The sequence below is a fragment of the Triturus cristatus genome, chromosome 8, assembly GCF_964204655.1.
Source record: "Triturus cristatus chromosome 8, aTriCri1.1, whole genome shotgun sequence".
Lineage (NCBI taxonomy): Eukaryota > Metazoa > Chordata > Amphibia > Caudata > Salamandridae > Triturus > Triturus cristatus.
In genome coordinates, this window is record NC_140591.1 from 452,570,904 (window position 1) to 452,592,609 (window position 21,706).

Here is a 21,706-nt window from a genome sequence, read left to right on the forward strand (position 1 = left end):
TTCCATCCAAAACCATTTGGAAAATGGACCTATATGATGTGGTTAACATGTAATTGGGGCAGTCATTTTATTTTTACGTGACTATTTTTATACAACTGGAAAGGCATCGAAATAAAGTGATTTCCCGAAACTCAGGCATCCTGTGTGCTCACCCTATGACTTGTGTGAAAAATCACCTGACTTCAAGGTCAGCAACTTGGCTTGGCTTCTGAGCACTAGACATCTCAAGACCTTCAGATAAAACTGCGCCCCCTTTATTATCTGTGATTTTTGGAGAGGCCTTTGTTAGCAGGGTCTTAAAGGGAAAAGAGTGGTACACACTAATTCTAAATTCTTCGATTTATGTATAAATTGCTCTTAAAAGTGTCACAATCGTGCTTTCAGTTACTTTAAAGCACTATATTGTCATCTGCCATTGCTTCCAAACTGCAAGAATCCTTCGGTCCCTCGGGATACCTCAGTGTAGGACACATGTTCCAGGCGTATCCTCTGTGTGTTCATCTTTTCCAATGAATGTGTCGCACCGCGTGCACTTCAAAGTGGTTGCAGTAAACGGTCTATTAATGCTCCTTGCATGCAAATGAATCAATAAGAAGAGAGGGCAGTGCTTTAATGAAATAAGATCACAGAAATAAAACAATTAAAGTAAATGCTTAGCATTCCCCGCCCGCTTTATCTTGATTCATAATTTGATGAGAACTGGATATGCCGAACAAGGCCTGAATATTAATTAATCACACCTATATTAATTAGAGGGAGAGTCTGACCTTCAAACAAAACCGCATATTTAGCAGTTTACTCTTAGAAATGAAACACCCACTAGGGTTTGTATAAAGGCTCAAACATACAGCCATGGCACCAGCCCCCTCCACCCTCCACTCTCCTCCTCAGTGCCTCTCTACAGGGTAAGCAGTCCTTCTGGAGCATCATGTCTTACCTCCATCATAGTGCTGGTTCCAGCCGGGCTTCAACAGCTGGTGGTGGAGCCAGCTTTGGAGGCTTCCAAGGCAGTTTTGGAGGGTTTCAAGGGGTCTTTAAGAATGAAGTGATTGGGAGCCAACCCAGCAACGAGGGCCTCCTTTCTGCTGGGGAGAAGCAGACCATGCAAAACCTCAATGACCGTCTTGCTAGCTATCTGGAGAAAGTCAAACAACTGGAATGTGCCAACCTGGAGCTTGAGAACAAAATCAAGGACTGGTATGCAAAGCACCCCGCGCCAGTCGCTCGCGACTACAGCAAATATTATGCCATAATCGCAGAGCTGGAAAAAAAGGTAGGAAAATTATAAATCATTATAAACTTGGCCTCATGATGTACATGATTACGTCATTCCTTACTAGTGCTGGTGTGTGTAATGCAGAAATCGACTGTTACTTTCTAAGTGTATGGAGCGGAGGGTTTGTCTCATAGTTTCGGGTAGGGTTTACACAGAGTACAGAACACTTTCTTCTCTTGATGTGTAAAGAAGGGCGCTCTTTGTCCGTATTTCATCACTGCAGTTACTTGCCAACACGCCCTATTTATGAACCCACAACGTCCTTGAATGAAACTGTGACCAATCTCTAGTAAACACCGGATTATTAAAAGTTCCCATGCTGTCTGAAAGACTGCTTCCCTGCTGTAAATATCTGTAGTTCCTTTCGTGATCATCAGAGATAAATTACAGGCAAATCCGTTCTCGAGGTGGCTGTTAGGTCATCGATTAGGCCGTTCAGCTATGTTTTGTGGGTACCACGTGTCTCCATGCTGTCTGAGGCTTTATTTTAGCACATGTTGATTTAATGCACACTTGAAATTGGAATTTTAGGGGCATATCAACAACAACCGGCGATAATTATCGCTAAGCGCACTTAGCGCTAGGATAATTATCGCCGGATAGTGTTGATTTTTATCGCTGAGATAGCGTGCTATTAGCAACGCTTATCTCAATAGCGATAAAAATCCTCATGCTAAGTGGCTAACGTGAGATTATCGCTGGAAACCCAGCGATAATCTCACGTTAGCTTGTTGATAGGGACAGACAAACTTAGCCATGATATGCACCTTACATAGGATATCATGGCTTAGTCAGAAAAATACCAGACGTAAAAAAGCAGCGTTAACCTAGGTTAGCGCTGCTTTTTTTGTCTCTAACAGGGTTAGCGATATTCTAAATAATAGGAGAAATGTCGCTTATCGACATTTCTCCTATTATTTTACTCTGGAACGCCCCCTTTGCATCTCATTAGAGATTCAAGGGGAAGCGTAGAGTAAAAGGGTGCTAACATGCAAATTTGCATGTTAGCACCCTGTTGTTGATAGGGTGCTAGTTATATCTCTGCTTTTTTGTCTTTTAAAGCCAAAAAAGCAGAGATAAAGCCCTTGTTGATATGCCCCTTAGTTTTCTTAAATACGGTCATTTCAATGATATTGATTGTGTAAAGGGATCAGAGGAGACAATGTCGCATTGCGACCAGAGCGGCCGACTTTGGAAATGAAAACCAGGTTCGAGTCCCAGCATTAGCTCAACATCCTATGATAGATATCTGGGCCAATCATGTCATCTCCCGGAGCCTAAACGATGCATGTGATCTTGTGCAATGTAACTGGTGCTCATTTAAAGCGCTCGCATACATTCGGGTCGAGCTTGCGTCCTCGAGCAATATAAAACTGCAACAATAGCTGAAAGATGGTTTTCTAAGTTATGAAGCCACAGGGTGTCTCTATGGATAGTGCAAGATGGTGCCTGGAATATTAATTACAAGAGGGAACGGGGGAACTGGATACTATGTGCATGCACCAGATGTCTGTGCAGATACTCACTGAACCGCCAGAAATGCTCAATCAAAAGTGTAAATGTCAATCATTATCTTTTTAGAAGAATTATTGACTTTTGTTTTTGAAGGTCAGAATATTTCCCCTTTTGGAAATGACGCTCCACCCGCTGCACCATGACCTTCCACTGTGACCATTTGTTGTCTTCCAGATCATTGCTGCATCTACTGATAATGCCAGGATCGTCCTGCAAATCGACAATGCCAGACTGGCTGCTGAAGACTTCAAACTTAAGTAAGTCTGCCATTTCCCCCATCAGGGGCAATGACTTAGCAACGAGACAGAGTCATCCAAATGCTAAAATACCCTTGACTGTCTTCACCTTCCTTTCCTCACCGCCAATTCATCCGCACAGCCTTGCCTAGAGTCGACTAGATCACTGGATCACTTTCATTCGGTGTTGCAATACTTGCTCGCCCCTTCATAAGGATATCACCATTGCCACATGGACTCTTTCTAACATTTCCGGGCACACCAGGACCACCGCTTGTCAATAAAAGGATAAACAAGTATCCAAGAAGCACTGATCCCTCTCATAAATACCTCTTAAATCTTGAAATCTTAGGGCCTGATTTAGACCCTCACTGATGGACCACATTCCATCAGGGTGGGTGGGGACATCTCCTCCAGCCCCTTGACCATGACCTTGTGAGTCACAGAGAATTTGGCTCGTCAGACAAGGTCCAATCACAGGACTCACATGTGGTAACTCTCAAACATTCAAATGTACCTCTCTTTTTCCACTCTTTACCTCACCCTTTTGCCTCACAAAGGTCACTCAATTTCTGCATGTCTTCTTATCTTAGTGACTACTTTCCACCTCACCCACCTTCTTCATTATATCCCCACCTAATACCCATTCAAATACGTTTCAAAACAATAAATAGAGCAATTATGTTTACTTTGAATCTATATATTTTCTTTAAAATGAATTGTCTTTAAATTACATTCTCTTGTCTTTCCACTTGTGAAATAATCCTTCTTCAAGAGATAAGTACAAGATTAGGGTTCGCTCACTGAAACTACACACAGGTGGATTACATGCTTGAATTATTCTCAATAACTGCGATCACTTCAAAATATATACCGATGACTCCTATGTGGATAGTGTGGATGGAATGCATTGCACCGACTACACTGGATAGCTATGCTGTGCTGCCCAATTATATACTCATGTGGAGAGTGTGGATGGAATGCATTGCACCGACTGCCGTGGTTAGCTATGCTGTGCTGCACAATTATATACTCATGTGGAGAGTGTGGATGGAATGCATTGCACCGACTGCCGTGGATAGCTATGCTGTGCTGCACAATTATATACTCATGTGGAGAGTGTGGATGGAATGCATTGCACCGACTTCACCGGATAGCTATGCAGTGCTGCACAATTATATACTCATGTGGAGAGTGTGGATGGAATGCATTGCACCGACTTCACCGGATAGCTATGCTGTGCTGCACAATTATATACTCATGTGGAGAGTGTGGATGGAATGCATTGCACCGACTGCCGTGGTTAGCTATGCTGTGCTGCACAATTATATACTCATGTGGAGAGTGTGGATGGAATGCATTGCACCGACTTCACCGGATAGCTATGCTGTGCTGCACAATTATATACTCATGTGGAGAGTGTGGATGGAATGCATTGCACCGACTGCCGTGGTTAGCTATGCTGTGCTGCACAATTATATACTCATGTGGAGAGTGTGGATGGAATGCATTGCACCGACTTCACCGGATAGCTATGCTGTGCTGCACAATTATATACTCATGTGGAGAGTGTGGATGGAATGCATTGCACCGACTGCCGTGGTTAGCTATGCTGTGCTGCACAATTATATACTCATGTGGAGAGTGTGGATGGAATGCATTGCACCGACTTCCGTGGATAGCTATGCTGTGCTGCACAATTTTATACTCATGTGGAGAGTGTGGCTGGAATGCATTGCACCGGCTTCACTGGATAGCTATGCTGTGCTGCACAATTATATACTCATGTGGAGAGTGTGGATGGAATGCATTGCACCAACTTCACTGGATAGCTATGCTGTGCTGCACAATTATATACTCATGTGGAGAGTGTGGATGGAATGCATTGCACCGACTGCCGTGGTTAGCTATGCTGTGCTGCACAACTATATACTCATGTGGAGAGTGTGGATGGAATGCATTGCACCGACTTCACCGGATAGCTATGCTGTGCTGCACAATTATATACTCATGTGGAGAGTGTGGATGGAATGCATTGCACCAACTGCCGTGGTTAGCTATGCTGTGCTGCACAATTATATACTCATGTGGAGAGTGTGGATGGAATGCATTGCACCGACTTCACCGGATAGCTATGCTGTGCTGCACAATTATATACTCATGTGGAGAGTGTGGATGGAATGCATTGCACCGACTTCACCGGATAGCTATGCTGTGCTGCACAATTACATACTCATGTGGAGAGTGTGGATGGAATGCATTGCACCGACTGCCGTGGTTAGCTATGCTGTGCTGCACAATTATATACTCATGTGGAGAGTGTGGATGGAATGCATTGCACCGACTTCACCGGATAGCTATGCTGTGCTGCACAATTATATACTCATGTGGAGAGTGTGGATGGAATGCATTGCACCGACTGCCGTGGTTAGCTATGCTGTGCTGCACAATTATATACTCATGTGGAGAGTGTGGATGGAATGCATTGCACCGACTGCCGTGGTTAGCTATGCTGTGCTGCACAATTATATACTCATGTGGAGAGTGTGGATGGAATGCATTGCACCGACTTCACCGGATAGCTATGCTGTGCTGCACAATTATATACTCATGTGGAGAGTGTGGATGGAATGCATTGCACCGACTGCCGTGGTTAGCTATGCTGTGCTGCACAATTATATACTCATGTGGAGAGTGTGGATGAAATGCATTGCACCGACTGCCGTGGTTAGCTATGCTGTGCTGCACAATTAAATACTCATGTGGAGAGTGTGGATGGAATGTATTGCACTGACGTACGTGGTTAGCTATGCTGTGCTGCACAAGTATATACTCATGTGGAGAGTGTGGATGGAATGTATTGCACTGACGTACGTGGTTAGCTATGCTGTGCTGCCCAATTAAAAACTCATGTGGAGAGTGTGGATGGAATGCATTGCACCGACTGCCGTGGTTAGCTATGCTGTGCTGCACAATTATATACTCATGTGGAGAGTGTAGATGGAATGCATTGCACTGACTACCGTGGATAGCTATGCTGTGCTGCACAATTATATACTCATGTGGAGAGTGTGGATGCAATGCATTGCATCGACTGCCGTGGATAGCTATGCTGTGCTGCACAATTATATACTCATGTGGAGAGTGTGGATGGAATGTATTGCACCGACTGCCGTGGATAGCTATGCTGTGCTGCACAATTATATACTCATGTGGATAGTGTGGAAGGAATGCATTGCACCGACTTCACTGGATAGCTATGCTGTGCTGCACAATTATATACTCATGTGGAGAGTGTGGATGGAATGCATTGCACCGACTGCCATGGATAGCTATGCTGTGCTGCACAATTATATACTCATGTGGAGAGTGTGGATGCAATGCATTGCACCGACTGCCGTGGATAGCTATGCTGTGCTGCACAATTATATACTCATGTGGAGAGTGTGGATGGAATGCATTGCACCGACTGCTGTGGATAGCTATGCTGTGCTGCACAATTATATACTCATGTGGATAGTGTGGAAGGAATGCATTGCACCGACTTCACTGGATAGCTATGCTGTGCTGCACAATTATATACTCATGTGGAGAGTGTGGATGGAATGCATTGCACCGACTTCACCGGATAGCTATGCTGTGCTGCACAATTATATACTCATGTGGAGAGTGTGGATGGAATGCATTGCACCGACTTCACCGGATAGCTATGCTGTGCTGCACAATTACATACTCATGTGGAGAGTGTGGATGGAATGCATTGCACCGACTGCCGTGGTTAGCTATGCTGTGCTGCACAATTATATACTCATGTGGAGAGTGTGGATGGAATGCATTGCACCGACTTCACCGGATAGCTATGCTGTGCTGCACAATTATATACTCATGTGGAGAGTGTGGATGGAATGCATTGCACCGACTGCCGTGGTTAGCTATGCTGTGCTGCACAATTATATACTCATGTGGAGAGTGTGGATGGAATGCATTGCACCGACTGCCGTGGTTAGCTATGCTGTGCTGCACAATTATATACTCATGTGGAGAGTGTGGATGGAATGCATTGCACCGACTTCACCGGATAGCTATGCTGTGCTGCACAATTATATACTCATGTGGAGAGTGTGGATGGAATGCATTGCACCGACTGCCGTGGTTAGCTATGCTGTGCTGCACAATTATATACTCATGTGGAGAGTGTGGATGAAATGCATTGCACCGACTGCCGTGGTTAGCTATGCTGTGCTGCACAATTAAATACTCATGTGGAGAGTGTGGATGGAATGTATTGCACTGACGTACGTGGTTAGCTATGCTGTGCTGCACAAGTATATACTCATGTGGAGAGTGTGGATGGAATGTATTGCACTGACGTACGTGGTTAGCTATGCTGTGCTGCCCAATTAAAAACTCATGTGGAGAGTGTGGATGGAATGCATTGCACCGACTGCCGTGGTTAGCTATGCTGTGCTGCACAATTATATACTCATGTGGAGAGTGTAGATGGAATGCATTGCACTGACTACCGTGGATAGCTATGCTGTGCTGCACAATTATATACTCATGTGGAGAGTGTGGATGCAATGCATTGCATCGACTGCCGTGGATAGCTATGCTGTGCTGCACAATTATATACTCATGTGGAGAGTGTGGATGGAATGTATTGCACCGACTGCCGTGGATAGCTATGCTGTGCTGCACAATTATATACTTATGTGGATAGTGTGGAAGGAATGCATTGCACCGACTTCACTGGATAGCTATGCTGTGCTGCACAATTATATACTCATGTGGAGAGTGTGGATGGAATGCATTGCACCGACTGCCATGGATAGCTATGCTGTGCTGCACAATTATATACTCATGTGGAGAGTGTGGATGCAATGCATTGCACCGACTGCCGTGGATAGCTATGCTGTGCTGCACAATTATATACTCATGTGGAGAGTGTGGATGGAATGCATTGCACCGACTGCCGTGGATAGCTATGCTGTGCTGCACAATTATATACTCATGTGGATAGTGTGGAAGGAATGCATTGCACCGACTTCACTGGATAGCTATGCTGTGCTGCACAATTATATACTCATGTGGAGAGTGTGGATGGAATGCATTGCACCGGCTTCACTGGATAGCTATGCTGTGCTGCACAATTATATACTCATGTGGAGAGTGTGGATGGAATGCATTGCACCGACTGCCATGGATAGCTATGCTGTGCTGCACAATTATATACTCATGTGGAGAGTGTGGATGGAATGCATTGCACCGACTTCACCGGATAGCTATGCTGTGCTGCACAATTATATACTCATGTGGAGTGTGGATGGAATGCATTGCACTGACTGCCGTGGTTAGCTATGCTGTGCTGCACAATTATATACTCATGTGGAGAGTATGGATGGAATGCATGGCACCGACTTCCGTGAATAGCTATGCTGTGCTGCACAATTCTTTGCTGTAGGGAGGTCTTCTGAACGGGAAAGAGTTTCCTCGTGGTTAAGATTAGAAGAATATCACAACTCAGTTACCTTGATTCTTTCGCATTAAGGATGTCCCTTTTACTGTCAGATGAGTAGCACAGCATTCAGACCCTTAACCCTTTAGAATAACGATCGGAAGAATCCTAAATGCTCAGACTTTTCCCTGCATATTTGGAATTTAGGCAACATAGCGCCCACTACAAACTCCCTCCTTCTAGGAGATATCAGCAGGCGCTAGCTTGTAAGCAATGCAATGGGAATGGTTTCATTCCTATTTGGTCTTTTCTTAGCTAACAGAAAATATCAGAAGTGCAAAAACCATAAGATCCGTCTAAACCTTGTTCTTGTATTTGCTGTGGCAATGGTCATATTTGACTAGTGTGGTGGGAGGTTTGTAAGACACTAATCTTGCATTCAAAGTCAAAAACAAACTGAAGGCTATTTAAAGAGAAATTACATATTTCTTCAATGAAGACATTTCTTTGTTATAGATGTCTTCCACAATATTGTACTTGTACATCTTTTATAAAAGCATACAGACTTAGTTGCACCTTTGAAGTGTCACAGGGCTTCTGGCAATGTGCTGTTGCAAACTTTCATTTACGCGCTTGGACCCTCAGATGTTAGAACTTGCTGTTTCAGATGTGGCTTACCTTGGCTGTTATTCACCTCTAGTTACTTTCTTTTCCAGGTATGAGAATGAGCTGTCCCTGCGCCAGAGCGTGGAGGCAGACACCAACGGGTTGCGCAAGGTGCTCGATGAGTTGACCAGGGCCAAGTGTGACCTTGAGGGAGAGGTGGAGAACCTGACGGAGGAGCTGTCTTCCCTCAAGAAGAACCACGAAGAAGTAAGAGCAATGTGGCATGAAAGTGCTGGGATTGACATAGATGGAATCCTATAACGTGTTACACGCCTTTGAAACGCGCTTTCTGATTTATTAAAGTTGTCTTAGAGTTGTGTCCGACAATTTACCTACGGCCATTGCACTGACATGCAGCTTATCATCTACGGTTTGCATTGCACGTTAGAAACACCTAAGCAATGGAAAGCATCCCATCTTTTCTCCTAGTCTTGCTCTAAGAAGAATATATATTGTGGTGCTCTCCAGAAAATTAGCTGTGACAGCACTGTTGTTTCTTAACCTGTTGCATTCCTAGACAGGTTTCAGGTATTTAATGTTAGGTTAGTTGATGGTGGAGAGAGGATATCTTTAGAGGGTGGACTAACATTGACCTGAATATTCCAATCATTTTTGGAAGCCAGGGAAAGAATCAGATGGACAAACAAGGAAGTGTAAATGCATTACATTGGAAAACATTAATATATATGATTCAGGTGTCAACAGCATGGGGACTCAGGACTGAGTGATTTGGGCACTTGAGAGAGGAGTGCTCAGCAATGGAGTGGAAACTCATTCATTTGACCTCAGAGCCCCGGTTACTGAACCACGACTGTTTGCGAGGGCACATGTCATTCTTCTTCTTAGGCGATGTCTTCTTTCCGTCAGTTATATATCCTTATAATTGAGCTCATCCCCTGCCATGTATTTTTTGAGTCATCCACATTGCCTTTTTTCTGCTGGACCATATATCTTTCACACAAGACAACAAATCTTTATTTTAGCTAGTCTAGATTTCCATTTTTTGCGATACCACAGTGTGTTCTTCTTGGTAGACCACATTGCCTTCCTAGTAGGATATTTCCTTCTGCTAGACAACATCACATTTTCCTGTTAAACCTTTCCTCCTAAGCCACATCTGCTTCATTTTGTCTGGATACATCTCCTCTGAGTGAATCGTCTTCATGTTAGGATAGATCTCCTTCCTATACCATATCTCCGTTTTCCAGACCACAGCTCCCTCTCCCAATGATAGACCACATCTCCTACATTCCGTTTGTTCACATTTCCTACGGGTAGATGAAATCTCTCTTTGATAGATATACATTCCTGCTAGATCATAACCCCTCCAAGCCACATTTTTTTCATACTAGGCCATAGATCCTCCCGGCCTGTGACAGGTCTTTTTATTCACGACTATACTGTTTTCTAATACAGCATCAGTTTTTCACTTACACTGTGTAGCCTTCTCTCAGACCACACATTCATATACGCTCCAATAATAACCAGTCTTTAAAGCACTTCAAACTAGGCGGTGCTATTACTAGTAGATACCATTTCCAAATTTAATGATACTCAATTGAGTAACTTCAAAAGAGTGAAACACAGAGTTGGGACTGTGAAGGATTTAGAACCTGTGACTTTCAAGCTATGCCAGATCTCAGCAGCAATCAATTAACCCGAGCCATCTGCCTGCGACTAGACTGGGTCTCCTTACCAGCACAACTCAAAACCTTCTCGCCAACCAACACCACTTCCCATATCTAGACTACAACCTGCCTGCAATTGTGTCTATTAAATCAAACACAACAATTCATCTGCTGCTGTCAAAGAACTAAAAATATGCACTGAGGATAATGCCCAAGGTGGCACTTAAAATAACAAAAGCAGTGTTATAATTTAAAAGTGTATCTACTGATATCCCATTTGGAGACGTAGATGCAACTATAAAATCCATCAACAGGGCTTTGCTGATAGTGGTGTTTGATGTGTGATGATCCGCAGCAGCCAACGAGGTTATGATTTGTTTAGTGAAAGTAACCAAGCATGTGAATTAGTAGTGGCAGGAGGAATAGCAGCTGCAACCACTAACATAACCTTTGGTACCTCTGGCGCTGCTCCTGGCATCACTGTCAGGGATCACAGGAGACTGGGAGGAATACAGTAAATATAGTTCAAAGAGCCATACTTCTGCTTGTAATGTACAATCATTGATCCTTGTCTCCCACCTCACAAGCCAATCAGAAGCGCTTGAGGGGCCAAGGCAGGGCTACTGGTGAAACCTGAGCTGGTACTGGGATCACATGATGCATGATGTCACTTCTGCTGCCTCTGCTCTGGCATTTTGGTGAACTGACTTATACAAAAGCAACGATAAAAAGAGCAGAAAAAGGCACCCTTGTATTCTTGCCTATGGTGAACCCTTAATAATGCCCATGACATACTGCTACTCTTCCTGCAGGAAATGAAGGGACTCCTGGGAGCTGAAGGGCACCTCAGCGTAGAGATGAATGCCGTGCCAGGCATCAACCTGCTGAAGCTCCTCGGCGACATGCGAGGCCAGTACGAGGAGATGGCAGACAAGAATCGCCGGGATGCCGAAGCAAAGTTCCTGGAAGCGGTGAGGAAGGAATGAATGTCCTGTGGGCTGTGGGATAAGAAGGACTGAACTATGGAAAACCGAGATATTTTCAAAGAAACTATTGCCCCCTGAAATACCCATAAGGCTGTTCCGAAGTCAGTCTCATCCCAGACCCTACATAATATGTCACTGACTATGGCTTATCGCCCACACAGAGTCCCCACAGATCAGTCTGGGAGGAAGTGCGTTTTAAATGTGCAATTTGCATATATTTTTCTCCTGACTGTAAAGACATAGACTATTTAAAAAGACAGGAATGGAATATGCCCGAGTAATTTCCTGTGGCTGGGATAAATTCAAGAAGTCCATCACTTTTTGTAGTGTCTAAATATGTGACTTTACTCATTCCCATGCTGTCTCTTAGAGCACTGCCCTCAAACAAGAGATCTCTGCTGGGGCTGAGGAGGTCCAGACGAGCAAGAGAGAGATCTATGACTTGAAGCGCTCCCTGCAAGCCTTGGAAATTGATCTGCAGGCATCTCTCATAATGGTAAGTTGTCTCAATGACTCCAGTTCTTTCTACATGGACCTCGCTGGTGAGAAATCTTTCCAAGCATGTTAGATCCCCCATTCCCTGGGGAAGGTCTTGAAGAACCCACGACCATGCTGGAACCACCACTTATATAGCACATAGGTCTCTCTCCTTAGTGTGAATACACTTATATAACTGCCAAGATTCCTAGGTCCACGCGTCGGTATCTGTCCCAGTCCAGTTTATTTCTTCGTTTTCTAGAACTCGTAGTATTGGTTTTACAATGGGATAAAATATACCTAAAGCCCCGGAATGCAAAGACTAAATCTGGACTCGAGCAGCCGGTCAGGCATGGACTCGCGAAACTTGTAAGAGCGGCATTTATTTATATTAGTCAGTCTCTGTAGCTGAATGGGCTTGAATTCTAATGTTGGTAATCTCAGAAAGAAGGAATATAAATGTGACTTTTGAAGTTTGTGTTGACCCTTCAATCTGAATGTTACTCATAGTCGCTTACTATTGAGTCTTCTCTTTAGCAGCGCCAAGAGGCACTTTGGTTTCTAATGCATTCCTTGGAAGTTATCTTTGCCACATTCCTTGTGTATGGAAGTCAAGTTCATCTATAAACTAGCATGGGCAATACTCATATATTTTTACTTAATCTCAGAAATGTCACGGATTAATACAAATACCATCTGGGTGGGCAGGAGGCGTTGACAGTGTTGAGGGCCCTTGCTAAGGCAGAGAGAGTGGAGCTGGAGAAGGGTTGCACATTCAGTGGGGAGGCTTTAACATACACACAGCTGCATCCGTAGCTTGGAGTGGTAGTAGTAAGTGCACTGCGTACATACCATGAACTAGCATGGAGACTATTCCAAGGCTGCAGTCACAATGGGAACGAAAAGAAAGCATGAAGCATGTGGGCGTCGTCCCAGCATCTCCCCTCTAATAATACCCCCATGCAGCCTTAAAGGCATACTGGACCCCTCTTGGGCATGAATGAGAGAGAATGCTCTGACACTGCTAACAACTCCTGCATGTGCTTAGTTGGCAAATGCCTATTTTCTGATAAAAATGCAAAGATAGGTTTGGTAAAGTGTCACACGTAAATGTACTTGACTGCAGTATATTATTCTGGACTTGGGGGAAGGGATGTAGGCTAGAGCCATTTTTCATCACTTTTGGCCCATTGAAAGCTAGAACACATTCCATCACGTTGTTTCAGGTGTACCTCTTGTCTTTATTAAACACAGAAAAAGTCCCTTGAAGCCAACTTGGCAGAAACAGAAGGAACCTACTGCGCCCAGCTGGCACACCTTCAAGAGAAGATCAGTCATATAGAGGAGGAACTTGAAGGAATCAAGGACGAGATGGAGAACAACATGGCAGAGTATGAGCAACTCCTGGACATCAAGAGCCGGCTGGAGAGGGAGATTGAGACCTACCGGTGCCTGCTGGAGGGTCAGGGCAGGTAAGACAATGGAAAATCCTGAACACCTACACTTTAGCAATACTTAGGTTCCGAGCAAAGTTCTTCACCTGGGGTACCACTGCAGTGAAGAAAGGAGCCCTCAATTACCCAAAGAAGTAACATTGGTAACCCTTTGGTAAACCCTCACTTGAAACCTATCTTGTCAGCAGACATCAAGCATTGCGAAAAGAATTAAACGACACTCTTAGTCATGTGTATGTAATATGCATGTCATTTCCTTTCAGTTTCAAAGTCGACCAAAAGGCCAAGAGTCATGGCTCTCAGTCAACAAGAGGTAAGCGTCCCTCTTTCTGTTAGCTTTGTTATAAGGCTCGTAAATCACAGTGGTGGGTTCTTGCGCCCTTCTCCCATGTGTCTGTTTGAAGTCCTGTCTAGTATAATAAACCCTAGACACCAAGTGGTTCCTATGGGACATATCGTTTCAAGTTGGTAACAGTAGTGCATGTCATGCCACCAGATAAGGGGAGCGCTGGCCTTTGAAAGATTCTAACCTCCACTGCTCAACTTCTCTGTGTGGATTATTAAGAACAGAGATGACTTTGCTCAGCAGGTCCAATACGATGAGGGATTTAAAGGTGAAGTTAAGCCCATCACATTTCTAGGGCATGACATGCCCCACAAAACAAAACACTAGAAACATCTTTTTAGTTTTATTTTTTCCAGTGTAACTTCTGGCACATTTTTCCAACTTTAAAAGCTAAAGTTAACATTGGTGGCGGCCATCTTGTTCTCTCTTTCCTTTCCTCTGATGGCGCTAACGAGGTGTGTGTGTGGGTGTGAGTGCTCCATATTAAGTATCAGATTAAATGTGCTTCACCTGTACTTGAGATGTGACAGTGAACACCAAGGATGGAGAAGGATGAAAGTAATACAATGACTGTAATTACACTGGGATTTTGTTTTATGTGCCATTCAATGCCCCATAAATATGTCAGGTTCATTTCTTCTTTAAAGCATGAACATTTCTTTTACATGAACCATAAGTGACACTTAAAACAGGATTTGCATTATATTTCTGCCTGATTAAAAATAACCCTTTTAGCAATGATAATTGCTTTTTTCGACATAAATTATTGAATTAGTCTCAACTTCCAAATGTTTGGAATGAAGCACACCTAGTTATCCGGAGCACTGGACTCCATACATCTGATGTGGTGGGGGCCCCACGCTATCTCAACTTCATTTGTCATATACAAGGTACCTCCTCCCTCAAGCACACACTCACTCCTGATGCCACTGAGTGGCTTCGCTGTGGGATGAATGTGGAGATGACCTTTAGGCTACCTACGACTCCTACGTTGACTGGGTTATGTAAAGACGGTCATCTAAGTCTAGGCATGTTAGAGCCAGAGAGGTCAGGATGGCCCATCAGGAGAACCTTCTCACAAGTCACTTGCACCACTGTTAACGTGTTCTCCTGCACCATTATTAACATGTTAAGATGAGGGGCTCTCATTATAAGTAGAACATTCCCACATGGTGCTTGCACCAACTAGAACATTAACATAAGTCACCAATCAGAATACTTCCATGAGACACATACACCAAATTTAGGGCCTTATTTAGATCTTGACGGTCGAGGGACTCCATCACAGCGGTGACCGATATCCGCCTACTGAATATCCCATAGGATATATTAGGATTTATATTTCAGTGGACGGGATATACCTCGAAGTTGTGACGGAGTAACCCGTCCGTCGATATCTAAATCAGGCCCTTAGTCTTAACGTGATGCACATGCACCAGCGACAATGGTCACATGGCAACCATGCACTAACTAGTCTATTCTCATGAGGTACATGCACCACGCAGACTCTTCACATGAGGCACTTGCACTAGCTAGTCTATTCTCATGAGGCGCATGCACCACGCAGACTCTTCACATGAGGCACCTGCACTAACTAGTCTATTCTCATGAGGCGCATGCACCACGCAGACTCTTCACATGAGGCACTTGCACTAACTAGTCTATTCTCATGAGGCACGTGCACCACGCAGACTCTTCACATGAGGCACTTGCACTAGCTAGTCTAGTCTCATGAGGCGCATGCACCACGCAGACTCTTCACATCAGGCACTTGCACTAACTAGTCTATTCTCATGAGGTGCATGCACCACGTAGACTCTTCACATGAGGCACCTGTACTAACTAGTCTATTCTCAAGAGGCGCATGCACCACGCAGACTCTTCACATGAGGCACCTGCACTAACTAGTCTATTCTCATGAGACACATGCACCACGCAGACTCTTCACATGAGGCACTTGCACTAACTAGTCTATTCTCATGAGACACATGCACCACGCAGACTCTTCACATGAGGCACTTGCACTAACTAGTCTATTCTCATGAGACACATGCACCACGCAGACTCTTCACATGAGGCACTTGCACTAACTAGTCTATTCTAACGAGGCGCTTGCACCACGCAGACTCTTCACATGAGGCACTTGCACTAACTAGTCTATTCTCATGAGACACATGCACCACGCAGACTCTTCACATGAGGCACTTGCACTAACTAGTCTATTATCACAAGGCGCATGCACCACGCAGACTCTTCACATGAAGCACTTGCACTAACTAGACTATTATCATGAGGCGCAAGCACCACGCAGACTCTTCACATGAGGCACTTGCACTAGCTAGTCTATTCTCATGAGGCGCATGCACCACACAGACTCTTCACATGAGGCACTTGCACTAGCTAGTCTATTCTCATGAGGCACATGCACCACGCAGACTCTTCACATGAGGCACCTGCACTAACTAGTCTATTCTCATGAGGCGCATGCACCACGCAGACTCTTTACATGAGGCACTTGCACTAACTAGTCTATTCTCATGAGGCACGTGCACCACGCAGACTCTTCACATGAGGCACTTGCACTAACTAGTCTATTCTCATGAGGCGCATGCACCATGCAGACTCTTCACATGAGGCACTTGCACTAACTAGTCTATTCTCATGAGGCGCATGCACCACGCAGACTCTTCACATGAGGCACCTGTACTAACTAGTGTATACTCATGAGGCACGTCCAGCACGCAGACTCTTCACATGAGGCACTTGCACTAACTAGTCTATTCTCATGAGGCGCATGCACCACGCAGACTCTTCACATGAGGCACTTGCACTAACTAGTCTATTCTCATGAGGTACATGCACCACGCAGACTCTTCACATGAGGCACTTGCACTAACTAGTCTATTCTCACGAGGCGCTTGCACCACGCAGACTCTTCACATGAGGCACTTGCACTAACTAGTCTATTCTCATGAGACACATGCACCACGCAGACTCTTCACATGAGGCACTTGCACTAACTAGTCTATTATCACAAGGCGCATGCACCACGCAGACTCTTCACATGAAGCACTTGCACTAACTAGTCTATTATCATGAGGCGCAAGCACCACGCAGACTCTTCACATGAAGCACTTGCACTAACTAGTCTATTCTCATGAGGCGCATGCACCACACAGACTCTTCACATGAGGCACTTGCACTAACCAGTCTATTCTCATGAGACACATGCACCACGCAGACTCTTCACATGAGGCACCTGCACTAACTAGTCAATTCTCATGAGGCACATGCACCACACAGACTCTTCACATGAGGCACTTGCACTAACTAGTCTATTCTCATGAGGCGTATGCACCACGCAGACTTTTCACATGAGGCACTTGCACTAACTAGTCTATTCTGATGAGGCGCGTGCACCACGCAGACTCTTCACATGGGGCACTTGCACTAACTAGTCTATTCTGATGAGGCGCGTGCACCACGCAGACTCTTCACATGAGGCACTTGCACTAACTAGTCTATTCTGATGAGGCGCATGCACCACGCAGACTCTTCACATGAGGCACTTGCACTAACTAGTCTATTCTGATGAGGCGCGTGCACCACGCAGACTCTTCACATGAGGCACCTGCACTAACTAGTCTATTCTCATGAGACGCATGCACCATGCAGACTCTTCACATGAGGCACCTGCACTAACTAGCCTATTCTCATGAGGCGCATGCACCACGCAGACTCTTCACATGAGGCACTTGCACTAACTAGTCTATTCTCATGAGACGCATGCACCACACAGACTCTTCACATGAGGCACTTGCACTAACTAGTCTATTCTGATGAGGCACGTGCACCACACAGACTCTTCACATGAGGCACTTGCACTAACTAGTCTATTCTGATGAGGCGCGTGCACCACGCAGACTCTTCACACGAGGCACTTGCACTAACTAGTCTATTCTCATGAGGCACGTGCACCACGCAGACTCTTCACATGAGGCACTTGCACTAACTAGTCTATTCTCATGAGGCACGTGTACCACGCAGACTCTTCACATGAGGCACTTGCACTAACTAGTCTATTCTCATGAGGCACGTGCACCACGCAAACTCTTCACCAGAGGCACTTGCACTAACTAGTCTATTCTGATGAGGCACGTGCACCACACAGACTCTTCACATGAGGCACTTGCACTAACTAGTCTATTCTGATGAGGCGCGTGCACCACGCAGACTCTTCACATGAGGCACTTGCACTAACTAGTCTATTCTCATGAGGCACGTGCACCACGCAGACTCTTCACATGAGGCACTTGCACTAACTAGTCTATTCTCATGAGGCACGTGGACCACGCAGACTCTTCACATGAGGCACTTGCACTAACTAGTCTATTCTCATGAGGCACGTGCACCACGCAAACTCTTCACATGAGGCACTTGCACTAACTAGTCTATTCTCATGAGGCGCATGCATCAATGTAAACTTATTCGCATGAGGAACATGCGCTAATATCAGCATGTCCAAATGAGTGGCTAGTGACAATATTAGAATGAATATTAGAATATTCGAATGATCTGACGAGGTGCCACCTCAGCACAGCAAACATTCCAATGAAGCACATGCACTAGTGCTCACTTGAGGTAGATGCAGCAGTCACAATGTTCACACGAGGCAGATGTATACGACTTTGAATGTTCACGAGAGGCATGTACATACACTATGAAGAATGTTCACCTCAGGTCACTGCACTAACGTTAGCAAGTTTACACAAGGGTTAAAAACATACAATGAACCATTCACCGGAGGCGCTGACGTCACCGTGAATAAGAGAAATGCAGCCGCATAATAACAGCAATAGTGAACAAGCACAACATTAGAATGCTGAAACGTGAGCAAACGCCAATTTGTACATGATCACATAAGAACCATGCACTATTCCAAAAGTGCTGACATGGGAGACATCTGTGAATGTTCAAGTTAGGGGCGTGTGTCTAGAATGAATGGTTCAAAGAACAGAGATGGGAAAAGGAGATTGCAGTTCTGTCATTAGAATGTTTATATGAGGTACATGTGCATTGTTAAACTATTCACAAAATACATGCTCCAAAATGGGCCCCGTTTGGAAAGCTATTTGCCTACCTGAGTTTAATTTAGGTAACAAAATAATTAATTAATTGGAGAGGGTAACATCCAATTCCTGATTCATAAAGTGAACGCAGAATTCCAAACTTTATCCAACATGTCCACGAGCTTCTCTGTCATTAAACACATCATCTGTTCTCTCAATATATCCTGCCTGCATTCTATTGTTCACCTCTTCATTTCTTGTTTCAGCCCCGGAGCCAGTTAGAAGCCGAGTTGTGAAGACCATCGTCCAGGAAGTGATTGATGGCAAAGTGGTTTCGCAAGAGGAGAAACACAGTGAACAGAAAATATAGACAGAAGCTGGGTCTCTGCTTATGGAACCGCTGATCTACCGGTAAACTGACAACAGGATGCACAACCCGGGAGGAGGAACCCCTTCCACAATACTACACCGCCGCTCTTCTGCTTCTCCTAGGGGGTTTTCAACTCTTCGAACATAACCGCAGAATCTTCTGGACAATTGAATGCACTGAGCGCCACAACAGCAGTCCCCGTGCATACGGGCAAACCAGAAGACACCCATAATGAGTGAGCGAACACCTAAGAAAACGAGAGGGCGTCCAAGATGTCCATCACGTGGCTTGGTATTGACCAAGGAAGAGTGTTCTTGTTTGGACACTAAATGAATCATCGGTAAACAGCATTTTAAAACTTAGGCCAACTGAGAGCATTTTAAATGCCATACTGGTTGTAAATCTACTTCTGAAGACCTCACAAATCGACACCTCGGCAGCGGCACCAGCTGGGAAGTGTGGCTATTCACTGTATCAAGGCTCTTCCTTTGACCTTAAATCTCTTCCTCTTTGCCTTTCTTTACCACAAAATGTTAATCTTTGTTTCTGTGACATTTTAACTCAATAAACTATTTCTGAATGCAAGATAAAAGGGTGTATTTTCTGACATTTCCCCAATTTAGCTTTTTATCTATTGAGAAATATCATATGACTCAAATGTATGGAAGTTAGAATGCACTGAATCAAAATTGGTACTGAATTTAGTGGTAGACAAAGCGTTTGAAGAACATATGCTCAGAAAAGGAGGACATGTGACAGCAGTGCTCTTAAACAGTGGCGTTTCTTAAAGTGATATTTAGGGATGCATATACAGGACCATGGATAAAACTGAGCTGCGGGTGCAAAGATTAAAGTAACGTTATAGTTAGGTGAATATGTCAGTGACAACATTGATGTTTGAACTAAAAAGAACAACAGAAAATCACCAGTTATAGTTAGCAAAGCTCCGCCATGCCTTGCTTATGACCTTACATATTATATCAATCATGACATGTTCGATCACATCATTTATGATAACTAATGATATCTCAAACACAAAGTTCGGCCTCGGCAGTGGTCGTCCTAGGGCATTTAATGGCTCGGGGAGGGGAGCAGCGTGCCCTCCCTCCCCTTAAATAAACATTGAAGCCTCGGAGTTGGGCTCCCTGTGGCCTTTAATTTAAGATTAAGGCCCCAGCTGCCAATTGTGTTTTGATCCTGAGGGAGTCCTACGAGATCGCAGCAGAAACTACTGATGTTTTGGGGATTTTGGCCTGGGGGGGAGGTCCCTCTGGGTCCCCCCATGAGGCCTAGGGGGGCAGAGTATCCCTACCTTGCCCCCTTATATTTTATTTAATTTCCTACTGCAGAGCATGAGACAAAGTCCCCGAGTTGTGTGACGGTTGCAAGCAACATTTTTATGATGTGGCTGGCAGTCAATCAGTATGACTGCTGCGAGAGCGAATAGGCCCAAAGGAAATAAAGCTCCCTGGGTCAATTGGAATGCTCTGTTTTTAAATTGGCGCTCCAGCAAGAGTATCTCGAGCTACTCACAAACCCAATGGTCCAGATATACAATTATTTTTTACTCTTAATTTTTAATAAAAACCTACCAAATGGATTTACACCAAATCACAAAAAGCGCAATCTGCGTACCATCAGGTGTTTGTTAAGCGCGACTACTCACCCGAAAGGGTCTCAAGGCGCTAGGGTTTGTGGGGGGGGTTCGCAAGTTCCAGTCCATCAAGGAAGGGGTCTGTCGAAGATCCAGGTTTTGAGGTTTCTTGCGAAGATGGAGAGCAATGTTATCTGTCTGAGGTGGAGCGGAAGGTAGTTCCAGGCTCTGGCCGCGCTGAAGGAGAAGGAGTGGTCTCACGATCTGGTCGTTCTTGTGCGGGGGACCACGGCGTACGAGAGTTGGGCTGATCGTAGGGTCCTTTGGGGTGTGTGGAATTTGAGTCGGCTATTTAGGTATGCTGGTCCGGTGTCGTGGAGGGCCTTGTGAGCGTGGGTTATCATCTTGAAGGTGACTCTAGCTTTGATGGGGAGCCAGTGGAGTGTGCGCAGGTGCTGGGAGATGTGGCAGTGTCTTGGCAGGTTGAGGACCAGTCTTGCAGCAGCGTTTTGGATGTTCTGTAGCTTACGGGTAAGGTTTTTGTTTATTCAGGCATAGAGTGCGTTGCCGTAGTTGAGCCTGCTGGTGACCAGGGCATAAGTGATGGTCTTTCTGTGTTTGAGGGGGATCCATT

At 44.9% G+C, this 21,706-nt stretch overlaps 1 protein-coding gene across 1 annotated transcript; it reads left to right on the forward strand.

Annotated features, from left to right (window-relative positions):
* Window positions 1-850: 850 nt before the first annotated feature.
* LOC146802303 (keratin, type I cytoskeletal 12-like) lies at window positions 851-20,070 on the forward strand. Its single transcript, XM_085621877.1, has 8 exons — window positions 851-1,273; window positions 2,966-3,048; window positions 9,199-9,355; window positions 11,589-11,747; window positions 12,133-12,258; window positions 13,494-13,711; window positions 13,957-14,006; window positions 19,375-20,070. The coding sequence occupies exons 1-8, from the start codon at window positions 929-931 to the stop codon at window positions 19,476-19,478; spliced, it is 1,242 nt and encodes a 413-aa protein (XP_085478003.1). The 5' UTR covers window positions 851-928; the 3' UTR covers window positions 19,479-20,070.
* The last annotated feature ends 1,636 nt before the right edge of the window (window positions 20,071-21,706 follow it).